This window comes from Micropterus salmoides, unplaced genomic scaffold (assembly GCF_014851395.1).
Source record: "Micropterus salmoides isolate LMB-PRFRI ecotype aquatic unplaced genomic scaffold, ASM1485139v1 Ms_hic_scaffold_7, whole genome shotgun sequence".
Classification (NCBI taxonomy): Eukaryota; Metazoa; Chordata; class Actinopteri; order Centrarchiformes; family Centrarchidae; genus Micropterus; species Micropterus salmoides.
In genome coordinates, this window is record NW_024044459.1 from 17,367,701 (window position 1) to 17,390,326 (window position 22,626).

Genomic DNA, 22,626 nt, shown 5'->3' on the forward strand with positions numbered 1-22,626 from the left:
ATTAGGCGCCCATGATTGGTGTGTGAATATCAGTTCAGTCACGCAGTTTGGGACTCGGCGCAGAGTAACACCACTGTTTACTGAACACAAAGACCATAAACAAGCGCTGGCAACAAACACAGTGCCACGTGTGAAGAGCTGCGCATTTCAAAGAATTTATGGCTTTTCCAAAGATCAACTTTAACTAAACAGGAGAAGAAATACTGAACTATTTCATTCGCTTCTTGAGAAATGTTTGTAGACAAATAAGATTAAAAGGGCCTTTATTCTGTATGTGCTTCATATAAAATTTGCCCAAATTAAAAGCAGACTAATTCTCCTGCATTAAAAGTCTCACAATTTTCTACCATTTGGAGTTCAGCTATAAACCTGGGATATGTGAAAAGGATGGTTAAGACTATTGGACCTGAACCAAACAATGTAGAGCTTCAGAAAGGTAGAATTGGCATCAGTTAAGTGGCAGAAAATCAACTGGCAACTATTTTGTTATTTTACAAAGTGAAATGCCAAACATTACTAAGTTTTAGATTCTCCCTTGTAAGGATATGCCGCTTTTCTTTGTTGTATGTGACCGTAAACTTGAATATTTGGAGGTTTTAGAACGTCGGTCGGACAAAACAAACAGTTTGGAAGATGTCATGTTGAGCTTTATGGAATGAATGAAAGTTATCGTTTGCTGCAGTTCTAGTATTATGGGGATCATTCTCATTCACTCACTCTCAGTCATGGTTCTGTCAGTTTACAACTTCCAGTACTTCCAGATAAATCTTACCAAAGAAATCAAAATCACATGTTACCATCTCACTGCACAGATGTTGCAGTAAAAAGAACAACCTTTTTTGGAAAAACCTGTTCCAAGTTTCTATTTAAATTCCAGTTGTGCTGCTCACCAAACACTGAAACAATTCAGGTAAAAGGATGGAAACAAACACTCACGCATGAAAAATGTCACTGGTTTATGCCCTCTTATGTATTTATCCCTGTTTAAACAGGTTCTAATGGTAATATGTTCCCCTTAGTTTTGCTGTTGCACAACTCCACTCATTAATCGAGTAGACTAGGTAGTCAGTAATGAGGTGAATGTTTGACGAATAAAGCGATAATGACCCAAATGTTTGGTTCACACATATATAATTATGCATTTATTGACAAGAATGATACAAGTCTCCTGCGGGAAAAACTGAGGTCAAGCCAACTAACAGATGGGTGTCTTCAGTTTACTTAGCAGACCTCCTGGTCCTCTTGTCCCAGGAGAAGTTTGCTCCGTAGGATTTCACCCGGGGCTTTGAGCTCCTCTTCTCGGTTATATCGTAGCTCCAACCTGAAGGAAAAACATCAGAGTAACTGATGGGGGCGAGAACGTCATGTATGTTCACTTTGGATAAGTTCCAGGCACAATGAGGTGTTTTATAGACATCAACAGGCTGTGTGTAGTCAGAACTGCACTAATCACTTTCATGATGTAATAAACAAGAGTAAACCAGTTTCCTTTGCTTAGTTTCAACAAACTTCCCCAGATGGTTCAGTTCTCTGAGTCAAAGTGAACTTTCTGTTGAGCGCTGAGACAGAAAACCATGTTTACCTTTAACTAACCCAGGACTGCTCTGAATTGTCTAATGATCTCATTAGCCCATCAAAAGTATTCTATTCATGTTTTATTACTTGATTTGTTGTGAGGCCCACAGGATGCCAGTGGGTGTCTTTGTTAGCATAAAGGTATTTTAACAGGTGCCGTTTTACTACTAACACCTCACGAGAATTCTGGTTTGAAATGTTTAAATAGCTGTGAACATTAAAAACAACAATATTGTCAATATCCACATCGTATGATTCTCTGCTAGACTCTGACAGATTGAGTTTTTCTTCAAGATGTTTCCAAATTAAAATTTCTCACACATTCAGTTTACCCACTGATATACACAAATCCATTCAATATATTATTATATACTATTATACATATAATTTTTTATAATAAATAATGCAAGCATTACAGTAAAAACAAAAAAAATCCAACAAAGCTTTCAGTTGCCATCAGGATGGTCAAGTGCTCTAATTATACTTTGTATTATGTAAGATGCTGTAACTGACTCTGTTTTAGATTGAATCAAAGTGCACATTGATTCAGATTAAATCTAGTTAGTCCTGCACCGACCACATCACTCTCTGATGCAGTCAATGCAACAAAACTGGCAAGCACCTCACTTGTTATCAGCCTCACAATCCTCCTATTAACAGTAACTCACCACTACTCCTAATAGTGCTCCTAATACAACTAATAAATAAATCTTTCGATCCATCTTTAAACTTGCTTAAATTGTGTTCATTTAAAATGTAACTCGTCACCTGTACAGTCTGTTTATTCATTCTGTTCATTCCACTGATTACACTTTGGGAAAACTGATTGGCCATGATTAGTAAAGGCATTCACTGTTATATTTAGTTTCATACAAAAGTCTTGCTTTAAAATGTTAAGGTTGATGTTCCATCTTTTTTTTTTTTTTTTTACCATTTTTCTCAGCAAAAGCGATGGCATCTTCCTTGGAGGAGAAAGTGAGCACCATGTTGGATAAGGGATCACCACTGAAAGGCAGAAAGAGCCGTTAGTCACAAAACATTCACATAATAGGCAAATATCAAACATTTTATGATAAACATTGAACCAAGGGTCTAAGGTTAGAGGCTGTGGTATGTTCGACTTATGTACAGAATGTATAACGCTTTGAGCTAACCTTTGATTTTCAGTTGTATAAATAAAGTTGATATCCCAAAAATCATTGGCTAAAAGCAACTAGCTAATTTCACATAATTTTATGTGCTGTAGAAATTGGCAGGGATATGTCTGAGGTTCTTACGTTGAGGCCCAGCCCATCAGCGGGTTCTCCCAACGCTCTCTGGTATCGAAGTCCATCTTCCACTTTTTGGTGTTGTTGACTCCTGACTGCATGGACGTTCTGGCAGGCACAAAGATGTGAACCTTGCGTGTTTTGATGTGCTCCTCTGGGACACCTGTCAGGGTAGAGATGTCCTAAGGGACAAACAGAAGTAAAGCACATCCTCCTGTGAGTAACTGGTTTACTGTGAATTTCAGCCAGGAAGTGACATAAATTTTGGTGGCTGTAGACGATTTAAACTTATATATAGTGTAGCTAAACATAACCTAAATTACAGAAAAGTCCTATAGTCAAGTTTGACCTCATTTGATTGCATTTAATGACAATCCGATGATACTACCCATACTGATTTGCAAACAACTGTTGAACAGTTTAAAAACTACGTAATGCATTGGCCAGTAAATATCTAAAATCTACAATAAATTATTATAAAATGTGTATCAAATAAAAGATTTGTGGAGAAATAATCAGTGCAACCATTTTGTAAGCGACAAAACAGGGAACTTACAAAAGGGTTCAACTGAGCAACTGAAAATAACAAATTGACATGTTTTTGGTTGCAGGCCAGCCAGCGGTCTTCCAGAACCACTGTGACTTTCCCTGCAAAGAATAAGAGTTCATGCTAAGATATATGCGTGCGTTGAGAAAGGTCATCTGAAAGTTATCTTACAGGTGTTCAACAACATACAACTTTAAGCACTGACAATGAGTTCTTAATGTCAGAAAAATGTGGTTAGGAAAATTCTGAGTGGCTATAAAAATTACTTGATGTTTTTATTTTTGTACTTCACATCAACCTCCATCCATCCATCGTCAACCGCTTATCCTGCGTACAGGGTCGCGGGGGGCTGGAGCCAATCCCAGCTGTCATTGGGCAAAAGGCTGGGTACACCCTGGACAGGTAGCCGGTCCATTGCAGGGCCACACAGAGACAGACAACCACTCACCACACACCTTTTTTTTTTTTGATATGTTGCTTGTAAAATTTCTGTACAAGTTTAGTGTAACAGCATTAAACAAAACAAAAAGAAACCATAGCTGAAATATGTGAAAAGGTCAATGCTGGAGAATAACAGAACAGGATAATAAGAAAATAATGGCCAGCTTTATGCTGTTATTCATACTCCTTTGCACTGAGGTGGATGAAATTAATGCCTAATACTTGAGGTGATTTATTCCAGACCATCAGAAAGTAGGCCAGCGCGACAAGAGGAGGAGGGGCCTTCGGGCGTACTAAATGCATATTCCTGAGCAACTGGAGCCCCTTCAAGCTCCTATCAAGGATCTGGTCCAATTCTTCAGGGAATTAGCAAACAAGCAATGGGAAGTCTGCGACAAAACACAGACGAACCTCCCAGCACGCAGGCACCAGCCACCCAAGACTGAGGGCTTTCCAGGGCGCTCTCCTTTCAATACAAGAATTTTACACATTTCAATGGCCATTACAACTTCAAAGATTCAAATTTTCATCATTGTCTGTCATCTGCCAGTTGATTTGTAGAAAGGGGGTCATTTTGCATGAACTCCACACAAAAGCCCGCCTTTCTTTTGGCAAAGGAGCTTCCAATGGTATTTAAGCCTAGTAAATTACAGGTCCAACTGCTAAACTACTGCTGGTTTTAGTGAAACATCTTTTGCCATGCTCAGAGGCTGAATTTAATCATAAACAAGATCTGCACGTTGAAAAGATTGTTAAAATGAAAGGAAAAGGACAGACAAAGGGGGAAAAAAACTTCACAAGTGCTTGGTAATTATTTCCGGCTGCCCTATCTACTTAACCTTAACAATTCCTTCTTGTCACCGAGAGGAAGAAAACATGTTCTCTTCACCCGAAGGGGGTAATGGTGGACAGTTCATGACACAGTAACACACAAGACAGTGTGGGAGAGCAACAAAATCAGATGCGGGGGGGGGGGGGGGTTCATCTTGGAGCCAGCAGCAGGTGATCAAAAATGTTATAAAATGTTTTTTGCAGAATGTATGTTTTTATTTTCAATGGATAATGTCCAAAAGATTTGTACTCTAAAAGCGAGGTAAGAAAAACTTCCTGAGAATTTTGGAGAAAAGACAAGAACGATTAAAATACTTTGTACACAGTGGACCATAACACATTTGTAGTTGTGTGAACCAGAAAAAGTATGTACGATAAGTTCCTTCTGAGCTGAGGTAAATCATATTCTGTGGTCTGGTGTGTTATGGGGGATAGATGCATGAAAATCCTTCTGAGACATAGTAGAAATTTTACCCTTGAGATTAGTAGGCCATACTATGGTTACGTGTATGTACGTTACATAAACCATAACTGACACATGGTAAACTGGTGCAATAATTTGTCCAGATGTAGCAGACCTTAAATCACATCTTAGGCGTGGATGAGCACAAAAGGTCCTTCATGAATGAGGGAGGATGTGTCAAAACAAAAGCTCTGCCAAATCACTGAAAACACTCTGCTCATTATCTGGCATTGTTTGCAAAAATACGAGTCTAGACTTCTATGATACTTGAATGCATTACACTGAAAGCTAGGAGGGTTATCGGCATAACAAACTCACCCACAATACCCGGATTCACAAAGGGAATGATTGTGGCCGGAATGTGGTGTGTTCCCAGGAAGACTAGAGAGGGCCATCACAAAAGGAAAACCCACACGGTGGGCACTTTTTCTTCTGCCATGTACAGGAAGCAAAATGAGAACTATCAAGTTTGACACTATTCACAGGGCCTTCACAGGGACCTACAATACCTGGCTGGGCAGGCAGAATGCCGGGCTTAAGAAAGGGGGGAAAAGGGCTGGCAAAGTCTCCGTCACGTGAAAGCGTGTCGATATTTCTGACACCTCCAGGCTACGTGCCAAATAAAGAGCATGGGGGCTTGTCGCTGTGGGGCCGCTGGGCCCACCGGAATGCTGAACGCTGGTACCCCTAATGCTCCAACTGAGACCTAGGATGGAAGATTTCTGTGTAAACAAGGTTCAAAGATCTCAATACGTTTAAGTATTAGAAACTGAAGGAAATTACATGATATCGAAAGGAAAGAAATGTAAAAACAATACTATAAAGAATAGTTTTCTTCAGAAGAGTTGAGATGCTAAATGCCTCTAAACCCGAACATCTGTGGAATAAACTGTATTCAGATTCAGAGGCGACCTTCATACGGTTAAATAAGCTATAAGACGTGATGTCCATTTTATTCCACGTGATAAAATCCATTTTAAATGTAGATAATGCTAGCCTGATTATCAGAGTGAATTATCATTTCGTTTCACTTCATTAGTCTGACATCCTATTCATGTTAGCATTTTGGGTTGTATTTTCCCCCCAACCAAAAAGCACTGGGTGATGAATTTGTCACATCGCATCTGTCAAGGAAATGTACTGATTTTTAAGGAATAGTCTGGCATTTTGTGAAATGCACTTATTGGCTTTGTAGGACAGAGCTAGATGATGAAATCAGTTCCACTAACATCTGTCTGTTCAATATGAAACTATAGCCAGGAAATGTTAGCTAAGCTTAGTGTAAAGACTGGAAACAGCTAGCCTGGCTCTGCCCAGTTCACTAATTAACACTTTTTTACAGGGAGTTTTGTGATTTTCTTGGCCCGGCACCAGTGACTTCCTGGAGACTTGCTGTCAGTTGAGGGACATATAAGGTGCTTTTCCTTTAAGGAGTTGTTATTTCTGTAAGTCGAACTCCAAAAACTTATAATGTATAGCTGCTTTGACCTTATCCATGCTTGTCAGAAACACTGTGGCCATGTTTCTGGTTCTGGCAGAGGAGGGTGACGACCCTATTCTTAAACACACCTACAAAGTCCTGACTGGCTCAAAACAGGGAAACACCGATTACTGAGCATAAAACCAGACAAATCGAATCACTGAAAGAAACTGGTAAATGTATGTGTCCCCATATCATTTATCCCATCTGGTCAGTTTCAGATGATTTGCAGGTGATTGGTCAGATTTCCTGCACAAAGTAAGAAAATATCTCTCACGCTTGGATCGTCTTTGAAAAAATTATTAAGTGAGGCAACAAAAATCACATGAATGGTTTTAACCACAAAATCTGGATTAATTGCATGGGGAGGTGTGAATGGTGGATCATTATGGGGTGCCTGGAGCATCTTGGGGTTTGGCAAAATCTAGACGAAGACTAGAGATGGACCTTGTCTTCTGAACATATTATTGTACGTTAAGTTAGTCAACTGAATAGGTCGGTCTTTTTCCTTCAACCACTCGATACTCCCAATGTGCCTAAACCTAAAGTAAACCATAAAAAATGCAATTCACATCTGCTCTTGCAATGATCCTGGACGGCTCAACTGTTTGATGTGAAAATGATCCACTCTCCACTAAACCAGAGAGGTGAGATGGCCCCATCCACACTACTGCGTTTTCTTTTTAAAACAGAGACCTTTTGCTAGGTTTGCACCTCTCGTCCAGACTAAAACGGCAAAAACGAAGACCTAAAACGGAGACGTTTGAAAACACTGCCGATCTTGTTTTTCGTTTTGAAACTCTGGAGAGCGTTTTAGTGGGGACGGGAAAAAAATGGAGGACTTTAGAAACGATGACACAGACGCTCACGTTTGGCTCTCTGATTGGGCCTTATAAGTCACGCAAAGTACAAACAAGATGCTGCTGACAGGGTATTTTTATTAAAATACTCCCAGTCTGTTTTCCGCCGCCGCCGCCGTTTTTAACGACTGTGTTACATTCTGTAACAGTCCCAGCTCGTTATTTGTCCTTGCAAAATAAAATCTGGTGTGGTTCTTTGTCTGCAGTACTTTTTGCCAAATCTTCTGTAACTACGGAACAGACCATCTTCTTCATATTTACACCGGCACGCGCATGCCCAGTGTGCGTGAACGGCCACTAGATGTGTGTTTTCAGTCGTTTTAGTATAGACGAAGATCAACTCTGATACGCAGCTAAAACGCTGGTGTGGACGGAGATCGTATACGTTTTAACTCTCCGTTTTTAAACTAAAACGGAGTAGTGTAGATGGGGCCGATGTGAGACGAAACATCAGGTCAAAATACTGACACTAACAGTAGAAACAACATTTTCTCATCACCAGACTTGATCTGAAAGGATTAGTCAATTAATTGATTAGTCAATCCAAGTAAAAAATTGAATGCCAACAATTTTAATAAGCCATTCAGTGTAGATAAATATCTTTGGGTTTTGAACTGTTGGTCTGACGTCACCATGGGCAAAGGGATGTTTTTCACCATTTTCTGACATTTCATAGACAACCAAAGTCATCTGATTAATTAAAAGCCACATCAACAGATGAATCGATACTGAAAATAATCATTGCATTGCAGATATAAGTATCTTCTAATCCTAGAAAAATTTCCCACACACAAGGTGAAATTGTCTAAACACCCTGGTACTGTTAGGAACTACAAATGTAAACTGCGGTACAGAGTATATTTTCCTGTTTGTACAGTAACCAAACAAGACAAATAAATAAATACATAAAGCATGTCTGTGCATGACTGTCTCAGACAACCTTTCTAGCGTCACTCCTGCCACATTGTTAGAGGTGATGGTGGACACCCTGACTCCGGCCTATCATAGCGCGATTCCCGTATTCCAAAGCTGCAGCTCGGCAGCCAGAAGGGGTTATAAGGTCAGCCGCGCTGAATCATGTTGAGTCAGCATGTGGTGAAAGCCCAAACACATCACCCTTAACCCCCCACTGTCCGGCCTACACCCAGACCAAGAGCCTCACTCATCAGCCTTCGCCGGTTCCCACCTTCAGACTTCTTTGAAGAGAAAGCGTGCCAATTACTGATTGGACACTAATAGAAACAAATATTGTGTTGCTTGTTCATGTGTGGGAGTGGTTCAACACTGGAGAACGAGAAGCAGCTGGCATGAGGGTCATCTTGAATCTCATATTACACATACCGGTAAGGAACGGAAAGAGAGGATTGCTGAAGGGGTCACTTACGAATATGTCTGATGCAGACACACTCATTCATTTGCGTGTTGCACGACAGCTCAAAGACACCAGTTCGAATATCACAAACAACATGAAGACGTCCTCTTAAGCTCTGCGTGCTTATGATGGACGTTTGTCACTTTTTTTTTTGACTTTTTATATTTTTTTGACTTTTTATATTTCAAGGATAAATTAAAAATAAAAATTGGCAATAGAGGAATTGATAATGAAAATACTTTTAATAACAGTTTAACGATGGTACATATGTTACGTAGCAGTGCACATTAAGGCTGTAACTACTGATTATTTTCATTATCCTTTAATCTACCTATTATTTTCTTAATTAATCATTTGGTCTACAAAACGTCAAGTATCCACATTTGAGGAGATCGAAGCTGAGAATTTGGGGGCATTTTTGCTTAAAACATGACTAACGATTAATCCATTATCAAAATCACTGATGAACTCTTACGACTTATCAATTAACAGACTAATCCTTCCAGCTCTAGAACAGGTTACGTTGTGAAATTCAAAATGCAACACAATTTGTGTTATTCTGTCAACAACAAAAAAGCTAATGTTGTTATGATGACCCCCAATAATTAGAGACAAAAAACATTAGACATCGGACTTTTGATGGACACAAAAAATTTGAAAAAAGCTCCTAGCTTACAACTCATGACTAAATGGAACTGTAGGCAAACAGCAGTAGTGTGCCTTTTTTTTTGATCCGCTCTGAAAACACAACACTTAGCAGCTAGACACTTCCTAAAACTACCCAGCGCTGACAGGACTGAGGAGTCCTCTTAAGAGGCTTAGTCTCTATGGAAGAGTGTGTTAATAAATGAAATACTATTTAGTGGATGATACATAATAAAGCCTCTTGTCTGGCACTCTTTAAACACCAACATCCTCTGACCCACTACTCCAAACTCGAGTAGAGAGATTTTCTTTCTTTTTTTTGCTTTAGCGGGGCATATGAGAGGACAACCAGACAAAACACACACTTAAGTTGTCTATGTGCGAAGGCGGGAGGAAGGGTGGGAGAGGAGGATGAGAGGGAGAGGAAGGGGGGTGGGGTGGTGAATGTGGTCTGCTCCACTGTAGGTCACTCTGTGTCTGAGGCTAGACAGGCTTAGAGAATATACACCCCTGTACTGCAGACTTAAACGGCTTGTGCTAAATATATCCTCATAGTTGGCTTTTTTTTTTTTTACTGCGATTCTGTGTCCTCGTTGTCCTCCATGCTGATTTTCTTCCAATTTCAAAATGTGAAAGCAAATACCTGCTTGAGGTCGCAGTGGTTGACGGTACTTTGCCCAATAACACTGAAAACAGATTTCATTCTGCGGAAATTGAGTTCTCAAGTGTCACTAAGCAAACTGGCGTGTCCAATTGAATCGCCCTTACCGTGCTTTGAGATGATCTTGTGTCAACCGGCATCCTTTGAGCGACAGACTCAGGATCTTTCAATCTGATTTCAATGTCACACTTTCAAAACAACCAACAACCTGCTTTTAAACTCAACTACCTTACCGCAATCAAACCCCATCTTTAGTCCAGATGTCATGTTACATGCCAGACAAGCGCTTTGCTTTAGATTCGCAAGAAACCAAAGATTTCAGATTAGCAAACTCAACATGCCAAGCATCGAATGGTCCTACCAATTCAATACTCTCTTCCTCTTTCCATCTTCCTCCCTCCTTCCCCCCTCTATTCCTCACACTCTAATAACTGTCCTCCTCTGTCTCGTAAAACCCTAGTGCCTTTAGAGAACTCTATAACAAGGCTTCACAAGCGCTTTAAGATTATGGTGTTGTCTTTATGTGGAGAGAGGGAGTGCACTTGGCCACGGCTGGAGCAGAAGTAGACGCTCAGACACTCAGCCATAAGTGGGAGATATTGTATTATCGCATTTTGAAGCAGCTGCTAAGGTTATAACTGCAGTTGGTTCTGCAAAGTGCCAGAGAGTAAAAGCAAAGTCCTGACTCTAATTGAGGGCGGTCGCACACAATCTGTGTAAAGCTGTGTATCAGTGGCCAGCCAGCCGGACCCTGGGAGCTGCCCAGCATGCTTAATCAAACAGTAATTACAAACAAAAGCAGGTCGGCATGGGCATTCTAGGGAACAGCTTTGCCACTGGAGCTCCATCACGCAGGTCTTTTTACTTGGCATTGTTTCTGACATTCAGACATTGACTTACATACAAATTTCAAACTTTAGGCAGTTTTGTTCCATTTTTGTGAGGTTTTAATTACAAGGAAACAAATGAAAACAGTGAAGATACAATATGGTACATGTTTTTGTTATTTAATCTGACAATTATGGTCTTGGTAATCGATAAAATGTTTGGTCTATAAAATGTCAACGTGAAATCACCTTGTGTGTTTTGTTCAACTAAAAGTGCAAAACCCAACAATACTCCTCACACTAGAAGCAGTAACAATGCAATGTTTGGCATATTTTGGAAACTAGGGTTGAACGATTTGGGGGGAAAAATCTAATTGCGATTTTTCTGCCCGATATTGCGATTCGATTTATGATTTTTTTATTTTTTTTTATTGAAGTTTTGCTAAAGTTCAACATTCACTGCCAGTTTAATTTTGACGGAAGCTGTGTCAAGCAGCACAGAGAAGATGAACCAGGTAGGAAGTCAGACACGTAATGGCATAGAGAATCCAGTCAATTTTCAAAATAAAACACTCTTTCAAAATAAAACACTCTTTGCAGACTCCCGATCTTACATCAACAATAAAAGTAACAATTTAACTACATAGCCTAGTAGAAGCACAAAAATCAAGGACAACTGAACAAATAAGCAAAATCTGAACAAGTCAGCAAAATCAGACAGGTAAAACGCTGTTATTCTGAAATGCTCCATGTGGATATGTAATGTTAGCCTGCAGAGAGCGGAACGGGCTCACAGAGCTTTTATCCATAGTTGAAGCACACAAAATGACAAATTAACAACACGTTCACAACGTGTAGGCTAAACGCTCCGCTGCTGAAACACTTCAGTGTGAGTTGATGCCGGACAAAACCGCAGAACAGCCGCTGCCTGTGTCGGTTCGGCTGAGTCCATTATCCCACGTTTTCCTCTAGTTTCCGTTGTTGTTGTAAAAATCACACGCCCTGTGCCCGCACTGATCGGTGAGTAGGACCGTAACAGGAGGCGCATGGCGCTTGTGATTGGCGAGCAGGTCTCTGAATGAAACTGTAACTGCATGAGCGTTTAAAACGGGTCAGAGTCGCTGTGTAATTAACCTACATTTTAATCGTTGTCACAAAAATCACAATTAGCTAATCGCGTTCTTTCAAATCGCAATTTCGATTTGAAAACGATAATCGTTCAGCCTTAATGGAAAAACCCATCAGATTCGGATTAACATGATAATTCTTTTGGAGTTGTTTTTCTGTCCACTTGGCGAATGTAAATCCAATATTCAATCTCTTAGTCTGGTTTTGTCTCCACCATGTCTGAGGAAAAGATCTGGTTCTTCAGCTGCTAAATGCTCCACCAGGTTCTAGTGCTAACTGACAATTGTTCCTCGATGCTGTGTTTTACGCAAGCACAGCGTGCTAGCTTGACTAATAGCTGACTGTTTAGCTTAGTTTGCCATCGTACCTTAAAATCTGGCAAATTATTATAAACTTGGCTGATAATGACTACTGTCTGAGTTTTTCGTTATTTCTAAACTTCATTCAGTGCTTTGACTTCAGATTTTATTACATTTTAGATTTGTTTCCAGGGAGATATTATTTAGAGTTTTTTTTCTGTTGCTGCTATAGAAACAACTTTTAGTTATATTTCATTCTAATCCTGTTCTGAATTTAAAGGACGACCACGCAGCTAATATTTTAGAGCTTTTTTCTGAAGACAGCCGCCTGACACTGCTGAAAACTGATGCCAGCTGTGGGAGTCGGGTGATATTTTTCTGTGGATTTATCACTACAGGCAACACCTGTCACATCACACACTGTCTTTTGATCTGTTATTATAAAAACACTGATTATAGCTGCTTTAATGACTATTCAATTATCAAAACAGTTGCCCATTAGGTTCCAGCAAAAAAATGTTCACAATTGCCATTAATATTTTCATCATATTTTTGAGCTGCAGGATATTCTTGCCCTTCATAGCCTAAATTTGCCTGTAATGGAGATGGCCAAACAAACTGCAGGAACGCGAGTTCCTGTAATGTTTGCATTTTTTGGACAGACGAGAACTAAGGACAAGATAATGAGAGTCGCACAAACATTCAGACAGAGTTTTTGGAGCGAACTCAAAATATCATTTGCCCAGGCAAAAAGGCAACCTCAACTAAATGAGGTTATTCAGAAATGTTCGCTACAGAACAAGCGACACGCCACTTTCTCCTCTGGCTGAGAGAGAGAGAGAGAGAGAGAGATACAGCGTGCGAACACAGCATAACCTCTCAGTGGATCGAGACCTTTGTTTGATTGGTCTAACCAGAAAGCAATTCACACTTATTGACAGCCTGATGAATGACTAGCGTGCTGACATACGCTGAATGCCCAAAAGGGAGAGTGCTCTCATTGCCCTCTTCCATGTGAGACAGAGACCACTGTACTGTAAACAGCTGAGGGCCTCTCTCTTTGGCCTGTCTGGGTGAGCATTAGAGTACTTCCCGCCGTCACCAGCAACAGCACGCCACAAAGGAACCTCTGTGGCCGACAACACTGAAGTGGCCACTGTCTTTTTCGTGAGTCTCAGGGTGTCTCACAAACTTTTTTCCATGCAAGCTTCTTTTCTTTCACCCCCTCCCCATTTTTTAGAGGCCCTTTTTTTCCTCTCCTCTGCTGTTCCTCTCAGTGGCCCCTACTGAGAGGACAGAGACAGACACTCCGCCCAGCCAAAGGTTTGTCTGCCAGTATGGTCAGCTTTGGTCTGGAACAAAAGCGCACTGACGCTGCCCACACACAGAAACACCCCCCCAAAACAAGTCCACAACAGACTCCCACATTCTCCCTGAACTCCCTCTTTCTCAGTTATCTCCCATCTCCTTCGTCTTTTAATGACAAAGCATTCACTTCAAAGATCCGTCTTTGTTTTGTACAGTTGGTACATTGCTAACCTTGGCCGCTTCACATGCATGTTTATTGCTGTTTAGGCTGCGCTTTACCACTTCATTAAAAGAGGCGCCAACGTGTCATGAAATGTAAAGCTAAATACAGCTGTGCCACATAACGGATTGAAAAGGTAATTCTGAACAGTGACTTCATAGTCACCCGTTGACCTGTGAACTAGATTTGATTGCACAGTTTTAACAGACACCTGCTCTTCAAGTGCTTTTGGAGATACGCTACCCTATCCACACCGGCTGAAGACTGCTCACAGAAAGTCATGAAACAAAGCTCCAGATGTAGTTTCCAACTGCTAGGTAAATGGAGAAAAACACAGGAGAAAAACACAGCATTTTAGCTTCATGCACTTATAAACATCATGTATTGTATTTGAGAAACGGAGACACCCGGTTTCCATAATCCTGGTAAGGGATTAGAGAAACCTGATTTTCCCAGCAAAGTTTTCCTGAATAAAGACAATTTCTTGACCATATTTAAGCAGTAGGTATGCAACTAATGATCATTTTGATTATCAGTTATTCTGGTGATTATATTATTGATTGTTTAATGTACAAACTTTTTCAGAGCAAGATGACGTCCTCAAATTACTGGTTTAATCTGATAAGCAGTCTAAAAACCAAAGACATATCATTGCATTGGAAGAGCAGGAACATGTGAATGTTTGGCATTTTTAGGTGAAAAGTTACTGAAACAATTCATTGATCTGTCAAAGTAGTGGCTGATTAACTTTCTGCCGATGGACTTATTGATTAGTCAACTGATGGTGAATGACAACGAAAGTATAGCTGTAGCAGCAGCGGGGCAGGATTAAAGTGGGACAAAAGTGGCCCCTCCAAGTCTTAGTAAAAATGGTTTCCACCATTAAACGTTTGACTATTTCTTCATCTTCATCTAGAATCAATAAACAAGTCTTTGTAGGGGCACTTTTCTGATTTTACAGGTTCTAACAGGTTTACAGGTCTTTTGGCAGCACTACCACATATGTGGAAAAAGGGTTTTAAAAAGCCCTTTGTGGCTACAGTGGCAGCTGCGCAAAGTATGAGTAATTGCCTGAAGCAACATAATTTCAGTTGGGGCTAAAGATCGCAAGTTTGAAAATAAAAATAATTTTCAAAAAGTGAGGTCTCTGTAGCACGCTAATCATCTCAGCTTGAGATGTTAACAGCTAATAGCATATCAGATCAGAATCTCCAAATGAACTGTTGACTGCCGAGCTGCATTATGGGTTAATGCAGGTGCTGGGTTTTGACTAGGAAGAATGTGTAGAATAAAAACCATTTCTGGTTCTTCTGCATCAATTTTGGTACTTTAGTTATGTTTTAGAAGTGCAATGGTAAATCTGTACTCTTATTTGTATTTTCATCATAAAGCAGTATACACAGTAGAAAAGAACAGCTTAAGACAATGAGAACAAATAATTCTGGACAAAATCAATCTGTTGGGTGTAAGTAGGTGTAAGTTTCCAGCTGAACAAGAGCAACAAATGTAATTTTAACAAATGTAAGCTGCCTCGAGGACAATGCAGGACAGATAACTCCAATCTGTGTGCTCTTATTTAAAAGTAACAGTGTGGAATGATTATTGATTTTTATGAAGACAAAAGCTGGATAAAACCTGTACAGTATGCATGGTGCATCATGTCAGCAGAGGCAGGGCAACTAATATGCAAATCAACCTGCAGTTATTGATGCCAAAAAAAGAACCCTCGAACTAGTGCCAAAGTTTTCACACTTCAGAAAGGGCTAATTAAATCACAAGTGATCTATGCCAGGATTCAATGACTGACATCCTGGGTTTAGATAAGATACAATGCACACACATTATGGCGATACTTCACTACAGGAGCAACACCCTCACTCTTACTATTTTATTGGTGGATATTAGAAATGATGTTAATGTTGTATGGCCTAAGAGTTAAGAAAACATAAGGAAATCAAATACATAAATACATCAGGATACATCAAAAATAATTCTGTAAAAAACCTGTTATTTTCTAATGGTCACTGTCTCTTGAGTACATAGTTTGTAGATATAACTTGTCAAACTATAAGCAGGAAATGTGGAAGTGACCTTGGTTATTTTGGAGTGTATCCTCACTGAGATGGGGTGGACAAAATATTAGAAAACAAAAAAACACCATAAAAACTGGCCATTGTAACCTGCCTGTATGTAAGTGTGTACCTGGTGGTTTTGTCCAGTGGAGACAACAGAGAATGTACAACATGGGAATGCATTAATTAATTATCTTAAACCTTTCATGTTAGTTACCCCAAATGATGTTGCTTTTTTAATTTAAATTAAAGTAGCTACAAGTAGTTTTAAACTGCTTATGAAGCTTTCTTAATTTAATACTGATGCTTCTGTATGACCTACATAAGCAAACGCGGACATCAGCAAGAAGATCGGCTATTTCTATATAGGTATTCTAAATGTCTGTTACCGGGTCTGATTCCCTGCGAAATTAGACGAAACAATTTACAGCACACACACCGGAAGAACCTATGTTCCAGAGCATGTGAGCCGAGCGCTGTGCCAAGAGGGAGGATTTTGGATGGAGCACAGAGCAGATTTTTTAAAATGTTGGCGTGTCTCCCGCTCCAATTTTACTCACATACTGCTCACATGTGGTTTAGGCTGCTCAGTTCTTTTGGAGGCCAGAATAGGCTTTAAGCTAAAATTAAAATACATACACAGCTTTGTCCTTTTTTTGGGAGCGAGCGATATGAGTGGCTATGTTCACATTTTCCCGTTAGCCAGTTGAAAGGAAGCAGGAGGAGAATTTTCTTTAGAGAATTTTATTTTTGACTTTCTATTTTAGGGTTATAGCCGATACTGTGGCAGGACAGCAAAGAAAAACTGACCAATGAGAAAAACTGCGAAAACACAAATCACCTTAGTTGTTCATTAAACAGATCAAGAGAAGTTCAGGACTTGAAAGAATTCAAAACCAAACCTGAATTGGCCCTCGTCTTCATAGACAGGAAACGTTATGTAATATGTCTATTTTATTTGGTCGCGTGCAGTCTATGGAGGTACAGGTCAAGGTGGACATTACTGTAATTAGAGCACGGCCGATATAATCGGCCCCATATGAGCTAGTTCAATTTAATCGGCATCGGACATTTATAAAAGCAGATATATGACTATTAAAAAAAGAAAGAGTCAGATGAGCGTAGTTTGCTCACCAGAGGGCGCGCTGCAGTTCCCCTGCTACCAAGCTACATCTTGCTGATGGCTTATGCGGCGTTCAGACCAAACGCGAATTTTCTCCTCGCAACGCTTTCCTCACGTAAAGTATATTTGCTGCAAGTGTTCGCACACAACGCGAGAAGGCGATTTTAACGCGATAACGTGAGTAAACACAACTCGCCATTACAACAGCTGTATGAACCCAAAGTAAACATTTTGCTGTGATTAAATAGCAATAAACGGATTAAACTGATGCCAAAATAACTACAACATGATGCAGATTTGTTAAACATATGAATTCATGCTTTGTCAGGTCTGTCAGCAAGACAGCAGGACAACAACTTCTAAAATGTTTGTTTTCTGAATGAAGTTTGGATCGATCAGGGCTACGCTAACTTGGTCAAAGTACAATGATAGCTGGAATAAAGTTACAGACACATGTTTTCTGAACTCTCCAGGTAGTTCAACCTCCTCGTTTTCTTTTCTCCAAGTAATGTCCAGTTTTGTCCGTTTTTTATATAAATATGAAGTCGTAGTCTGACAGAGCAAACGAAGCTAACAACAACACTGGAACCGCACGGAAGCTAGCTGCTGAGAAGCTCCAGTGAAGATAAATCAACGTTGTAAAGCTAATTTAATAAAAGCAGTTTACTCCGAGCTCCGAGTTTAACTAAACGGCATAGTTGTTAGAGCAGAATCCGACCGACTACGGGTGTTTATTTGTCCAAAGGTTGCAGCGCTGTTCCCTTCTCCTCTCCCCCAAGTTTAGCAGCTCTCAGCCGGCCAGCAGATTTTCAATTTCCCGCTCTGCCTGGCCCTTTCCACACATCGCTCTGAAGCCGTCTGTGACGTACGGACAGTCTCAACACTGACAGGCTATCGCGACTCAGTGTCATGTGACTTCCTTCGCGTCGCCGGCCCCGCCCCCTTCGCGCCGCCTGAAAGCACCATTATTATTTTTATTATGTTAAGTCATAACATTACTAGGAATGTTAATATTCATCACTATTGCCAAGCAGCCAAATCTATGCATCCTGCAAACAGTTGTGTTTAAAAAAGAAAAACAGTATTATAAATAAGTTAAGTCTTTCTTTCACTTGCTTCCGGAACAAATTCCTGTGCTAACCAGATCAAGATCTTTCTGACACTAGGCAGCTGAAGAACCACCGCTTTTGTCCACAGGGGCCACCAGAATAAACACAAAATTAAAGTTCCATGTACAGTATCGCTTTAAAGCTGATCTGCATTTCAGTGGCACCAAACTTTGTCATATTAAAATACGTCGCCATTTACTAAACTATTCAGTAGCTGCAGTAACTTCTTTATTAACTTGTCATCGAAGGTTGGGAGTAATACGAAGAGAGGAGTAATGGGAGCTGTACCAATGACTACATTTGCTATGACCATCATATTGTTACATAAGCCTCCTGTCTAATACAAGCTCATTTTGGCAGCGGATTAGGAGAGATTTTAAACAAATTTTCCAGGAAGGTAATTGGAAGACAGTAGATCAGACAAACACCAATCTGTGTGTCACGTTGAACAGGGAGGGATCCTTACCAATTTCTCATCAACTGTGATAAGTTGCGTGTCTTGTCCTGGTTTCTCTGCCAGCCTTAATGTTGATGTGCTTGTAGACCTGAAAACCATGAGGTAGACGTTACACGCAAGGCACAAACTGCCAAGGGCAGACAAGTAAGAGATACATTACACAAGCTAGTTACACTCTGCAAACACAGACTATGTTGGAGGAAGCGGTGGGGCGAGAATACAGTGAAAAGGAAGAGACAAGGAGGGAATCCCCCCCGCCACCTATTACTTCTGTCTGGTGATTCTCTGGCAGACTCTCGCTCTCATCCTAATGACAGGACGTGCTTAATGTTGATTGTGGTCAACTGTCAGGCGAGGACTGTGTGGCTCTTTGTGAATGTGCTGCCGTGTCCTGCTAGCGAAGGGCTATTCCAGATAATCATATTCCAGATTATGAATCACAATTTTACATTTATTTCAAATGTATGATTTTTACACTAACAATTTCCCTTACACCGGCTCGTATTTCAGTTAGAACAAAGGGGCGGAAAAAAATCAAGAACACCGTAGCTGTGTTAATCACAGCAACGTGTAAGACAATGATCTCCACCACCATCTCCATAAGACAAAATTACAATCTATTTAGTGATGAGTGTGACTTTCTCTGATGCTATATATGTCCTTTTGTTATGTCTGGCTATGTTTGTTTTTCTGCTTCACTCAGGTCGCTCTTGCAAAAGAGATCTTAATCTCAATGAGATGACCTGATTAAATAAAGGTGGTATATATAAATGAAGGAATATCTTGCGCATGAATGGTGTTGTTCATCCCTCCAACAGATTTCCTCAGACTTGGCAAGGAGCACTGAAGCTGTTCTGGAGGCTTGCGATGGCCTGATTCAATTTGTCACCCATCTGTACTTAACAGAAAAAATCTGTTCCTTAAGTGCAGCTCCTTAGAAGGTTAGACGACCAAAATGTTGTACAATTCATTCTGTGGTGAAACAATTGGTTCATCCACAAATTAGTCAATGGTTTGCAAATGAAGCTTGGATATTTTGCCTGCTGATCAGATGAAGTACATAATTTTAATTAACTGACAAGGCAAACATTTACACAAAAGGTCAGAAAGAATTCATTGATCAATCAAAAATCAAAATAGTTTAGTTCGAGCCTCACCTCATTTTTAGGCTTTTCTCTTGAACAGTTTAACTATTTCTTCAACTACTGATCTGCCTTTTCCCTTACTTTGTTAAAGAAATTATGTTTCAAAGGCCAACTTTCTTAGCCAACAAACTGTCTAAGTAATTAAACAGCATCCATTTCTTATCATCACTATCTTTATTATTTCACATTTTGGCCATAAAATGAATTCCTAATTTGACAAATGTATTTTTACTTGGACAACAACTCTACTGTTTGCTTAAGGAATTCAATCAAACCTGTCATCTATTATTTATTGACCTTATACTGTGCATGATGAGGCCTGTGTCTAATTACATAAGCTGAGAAGGCCATTGTGTAAAGAGAAGGTCTCATGGTGTTTCATTCTGTAAGTAGTTGGAGGAACCTCCGTCCCTGACGAAGAGCCAAATTTGGGCTTAAAATGTAAACGAAAAAAAACTGTAAAGTAAGAAAACTTCAATGGAGCAATTAACAGTGACAGGCAGGCTCGGTAGGCAAAATGACTTTTTGAAGGAAAGCATACATTGCAGGTTTGAGTATTAATCCATAATCATAATCCATTAAGTTAAATCATGTCAGCTGACACAAACTGATGTCTGCTAGACCACATGCTTAATTAGAGATTAGAGATACTGGGTAAATAAAATATTTTAATGTTCTTTAGTCAGTCCCTCAATATAGAAGGCGAATATTGGCTAATGTTAGCGATATTGGTGCTTTGTTTCCAATATTTTATCTAGAGACTTAAAGTCTTACGGATTATGTAGACTTGAAATAAAATCATTGGCAATGTTATGATATAGGGGTGTGTGATATTGACAAGAAAAGATATCTCGATATTTCCTGGGATTTTGATAATTAAGACAATATTTTGCATCCTTCAAAAATGAGTTTAACTTGGTCGTTCTTGCTAATAGGATGTTAATTGTTGCTTTCAGATGATATCAATGGAAACGGTACTCATTTATTTGCTTATAACTGAGGCATTCAAGTAAAAACAATATAAAAACACTGAAATCAACAGTGAAAATCTGATATACCATTTAATCTGTCACTGTGGCCCAGAGTTCAGTCGTAGCTGTGGTCATAATGACTTTGATTATGTCATCATCATTGTAGCGGTTTGTTGTTTAAGAATTTATTTTCCAAAATCTCAGATAGCATGTACCGCCATATCACTGCAACAGATGTTATCGTGCCAACGCCAGATAACGCACTCTCCTTTAAAGAGAACAAAAAAACTTCTTGTCACTAACTCATTTCCTGCAGCTGATTTCTGGATTGTTCAAATAACATCTATTTCATTGTATATTCACCTGTCATCAATGTATGTGACATAAGAAAGGATTAGATAACACTTTATTCAACAGTGTGGGACAACGTTTTGGAGCACCACAGGGAATGGGGTCAGAGAAGAGTCAGATCAGAGATCAACAGATTTGTGCAGAAAATGAGGGCATAAAATAACATTAGCATGTAACATCAGGAGATCTGACCGTTATTATTTGTGCAGTAGTGTCCAGCTCACAAAATGTGTGTCTGGAGTCTAATAATAACCTAACATTAAGTGCACATTATACAAATATTATGAATAAAACAAAAATGAACAGAATGTGTCCAGTAATGTAATATCGAAAGCTAACTTCAACTCATAATTCAGAGAACTGTCTGTTACTGAAAATAATGCATTTTGTCTAAACAGGAAAAAACTGTTGACTGTGAAGTGTTATTTTGTTGTTAGCTCCCTTGCAGCCACCAGTAAGGTCCCTACTGTGAGCTGACTGTAACTGTAAGTCAGAGTTGAAGTTAGCTGGGGTGGATCAGTCAGTGACACTGGGCTCTCCGGTGAGGTATGTTATTACATAAACTCCCGTCTCATCGAATAGTAGTAATGGTATGCATCACATGTGAGGAGCAGTGAGCAAAGTTTCATTTCGTTAGCTCTTAAACTGATTTCTAGTCAGACTTACTAGACCTGGCTAATTAGCTGGCTAGCCGAGTGCTGTAAGGACACGGGATACTATCGAAAGTAGCTAATAGCGTGGTCACTTTAAAGACTAAATATGCAACAACGGAAACGTTGTTAAGTGTGTAAACTCACGTAGTGTTTCCAGTAAAGAGCGAAACTCTTTAACATGCTTTATTTGAATGCCTTATGCTTTCACGCTGGCTAGCTTACAATCAGCTACCAGCCAGAGAGAAGGCCTCCTTATTTCGTCTTTTGTCGACTTGGGAGTTAAATATTTCAAACGAAATGACTCACAGTAACACGGTCGAATATAAAACGAATAAACAATTGATATTGAATTACCTGAGAGGATTCATGGCCAATTTAGAAGCGACATTGATCACAGACAAACGTCCCAAGCCGAGAAGTGACATTGAGGACGCCATGATTGTTGTCAACAATGACGTATGGCGGGCGCGAAGGAACAAACAGTACGGAGCGGGTGACGGAGACAGCTGGCAATGAGATGGAGGACTGATGCCAGCGACTAAAATTACTTTACAGGGATGTGTTACATGCAGCGAGACATGTCCAGACATATCTAGCCTCTATTTACGCCACTGATGTTCGTTTCATATCACAAATAACGATGATGATGGTGTTAATGGAAAGAAACTCATCACATCCAGAGTAACTAGCCTTTGCTTTTGGCATCTAGTATTCATACTCATTCATGCTCAGATTCATTTTTGGTTAAACTCTGTTTCAAATATGAAAAATTAAACTTGATTTTCAAAAAACGATAAGCTTTTCCATACTGATGAGTGTA

General features: G+C 39.8%; 1 protein-coding gene across 1 annotated transcript; it reads right to left on the bottom strand.

Moving 5' to 3' along the window:
• Positions 1-1,114: 1,114 nt before the first annotated feature.
• Positions 1,115-22,314, bottom strand: ndufs4 (NADH:ubiquinone oxidoreductase subunit S4). The gene is made up of 5 exons (XM_038704006.1): positions 22,161-22,314; positions 18,696-18,774; positions 2,853-3,025; positions 2,507-2,580; positions 1,115-1,321 (listed from the first exon to the last, which is right to left on the bottom strand). The coding sequence occupies exons 1-5, from the start codon at positions 22,241-22,243 to the stop codon at positions 1,218-1,220; spliced, it is 513 nt and encodes a 170-aa protein (XP_038559934.1). The 5' UTR covers positions 22,244-22,314; the 3' UTR covers positions 1,115-1,217.
• Between the last annotated feature and the right edge of the window lie 312 nt (positions 22,315-22,626).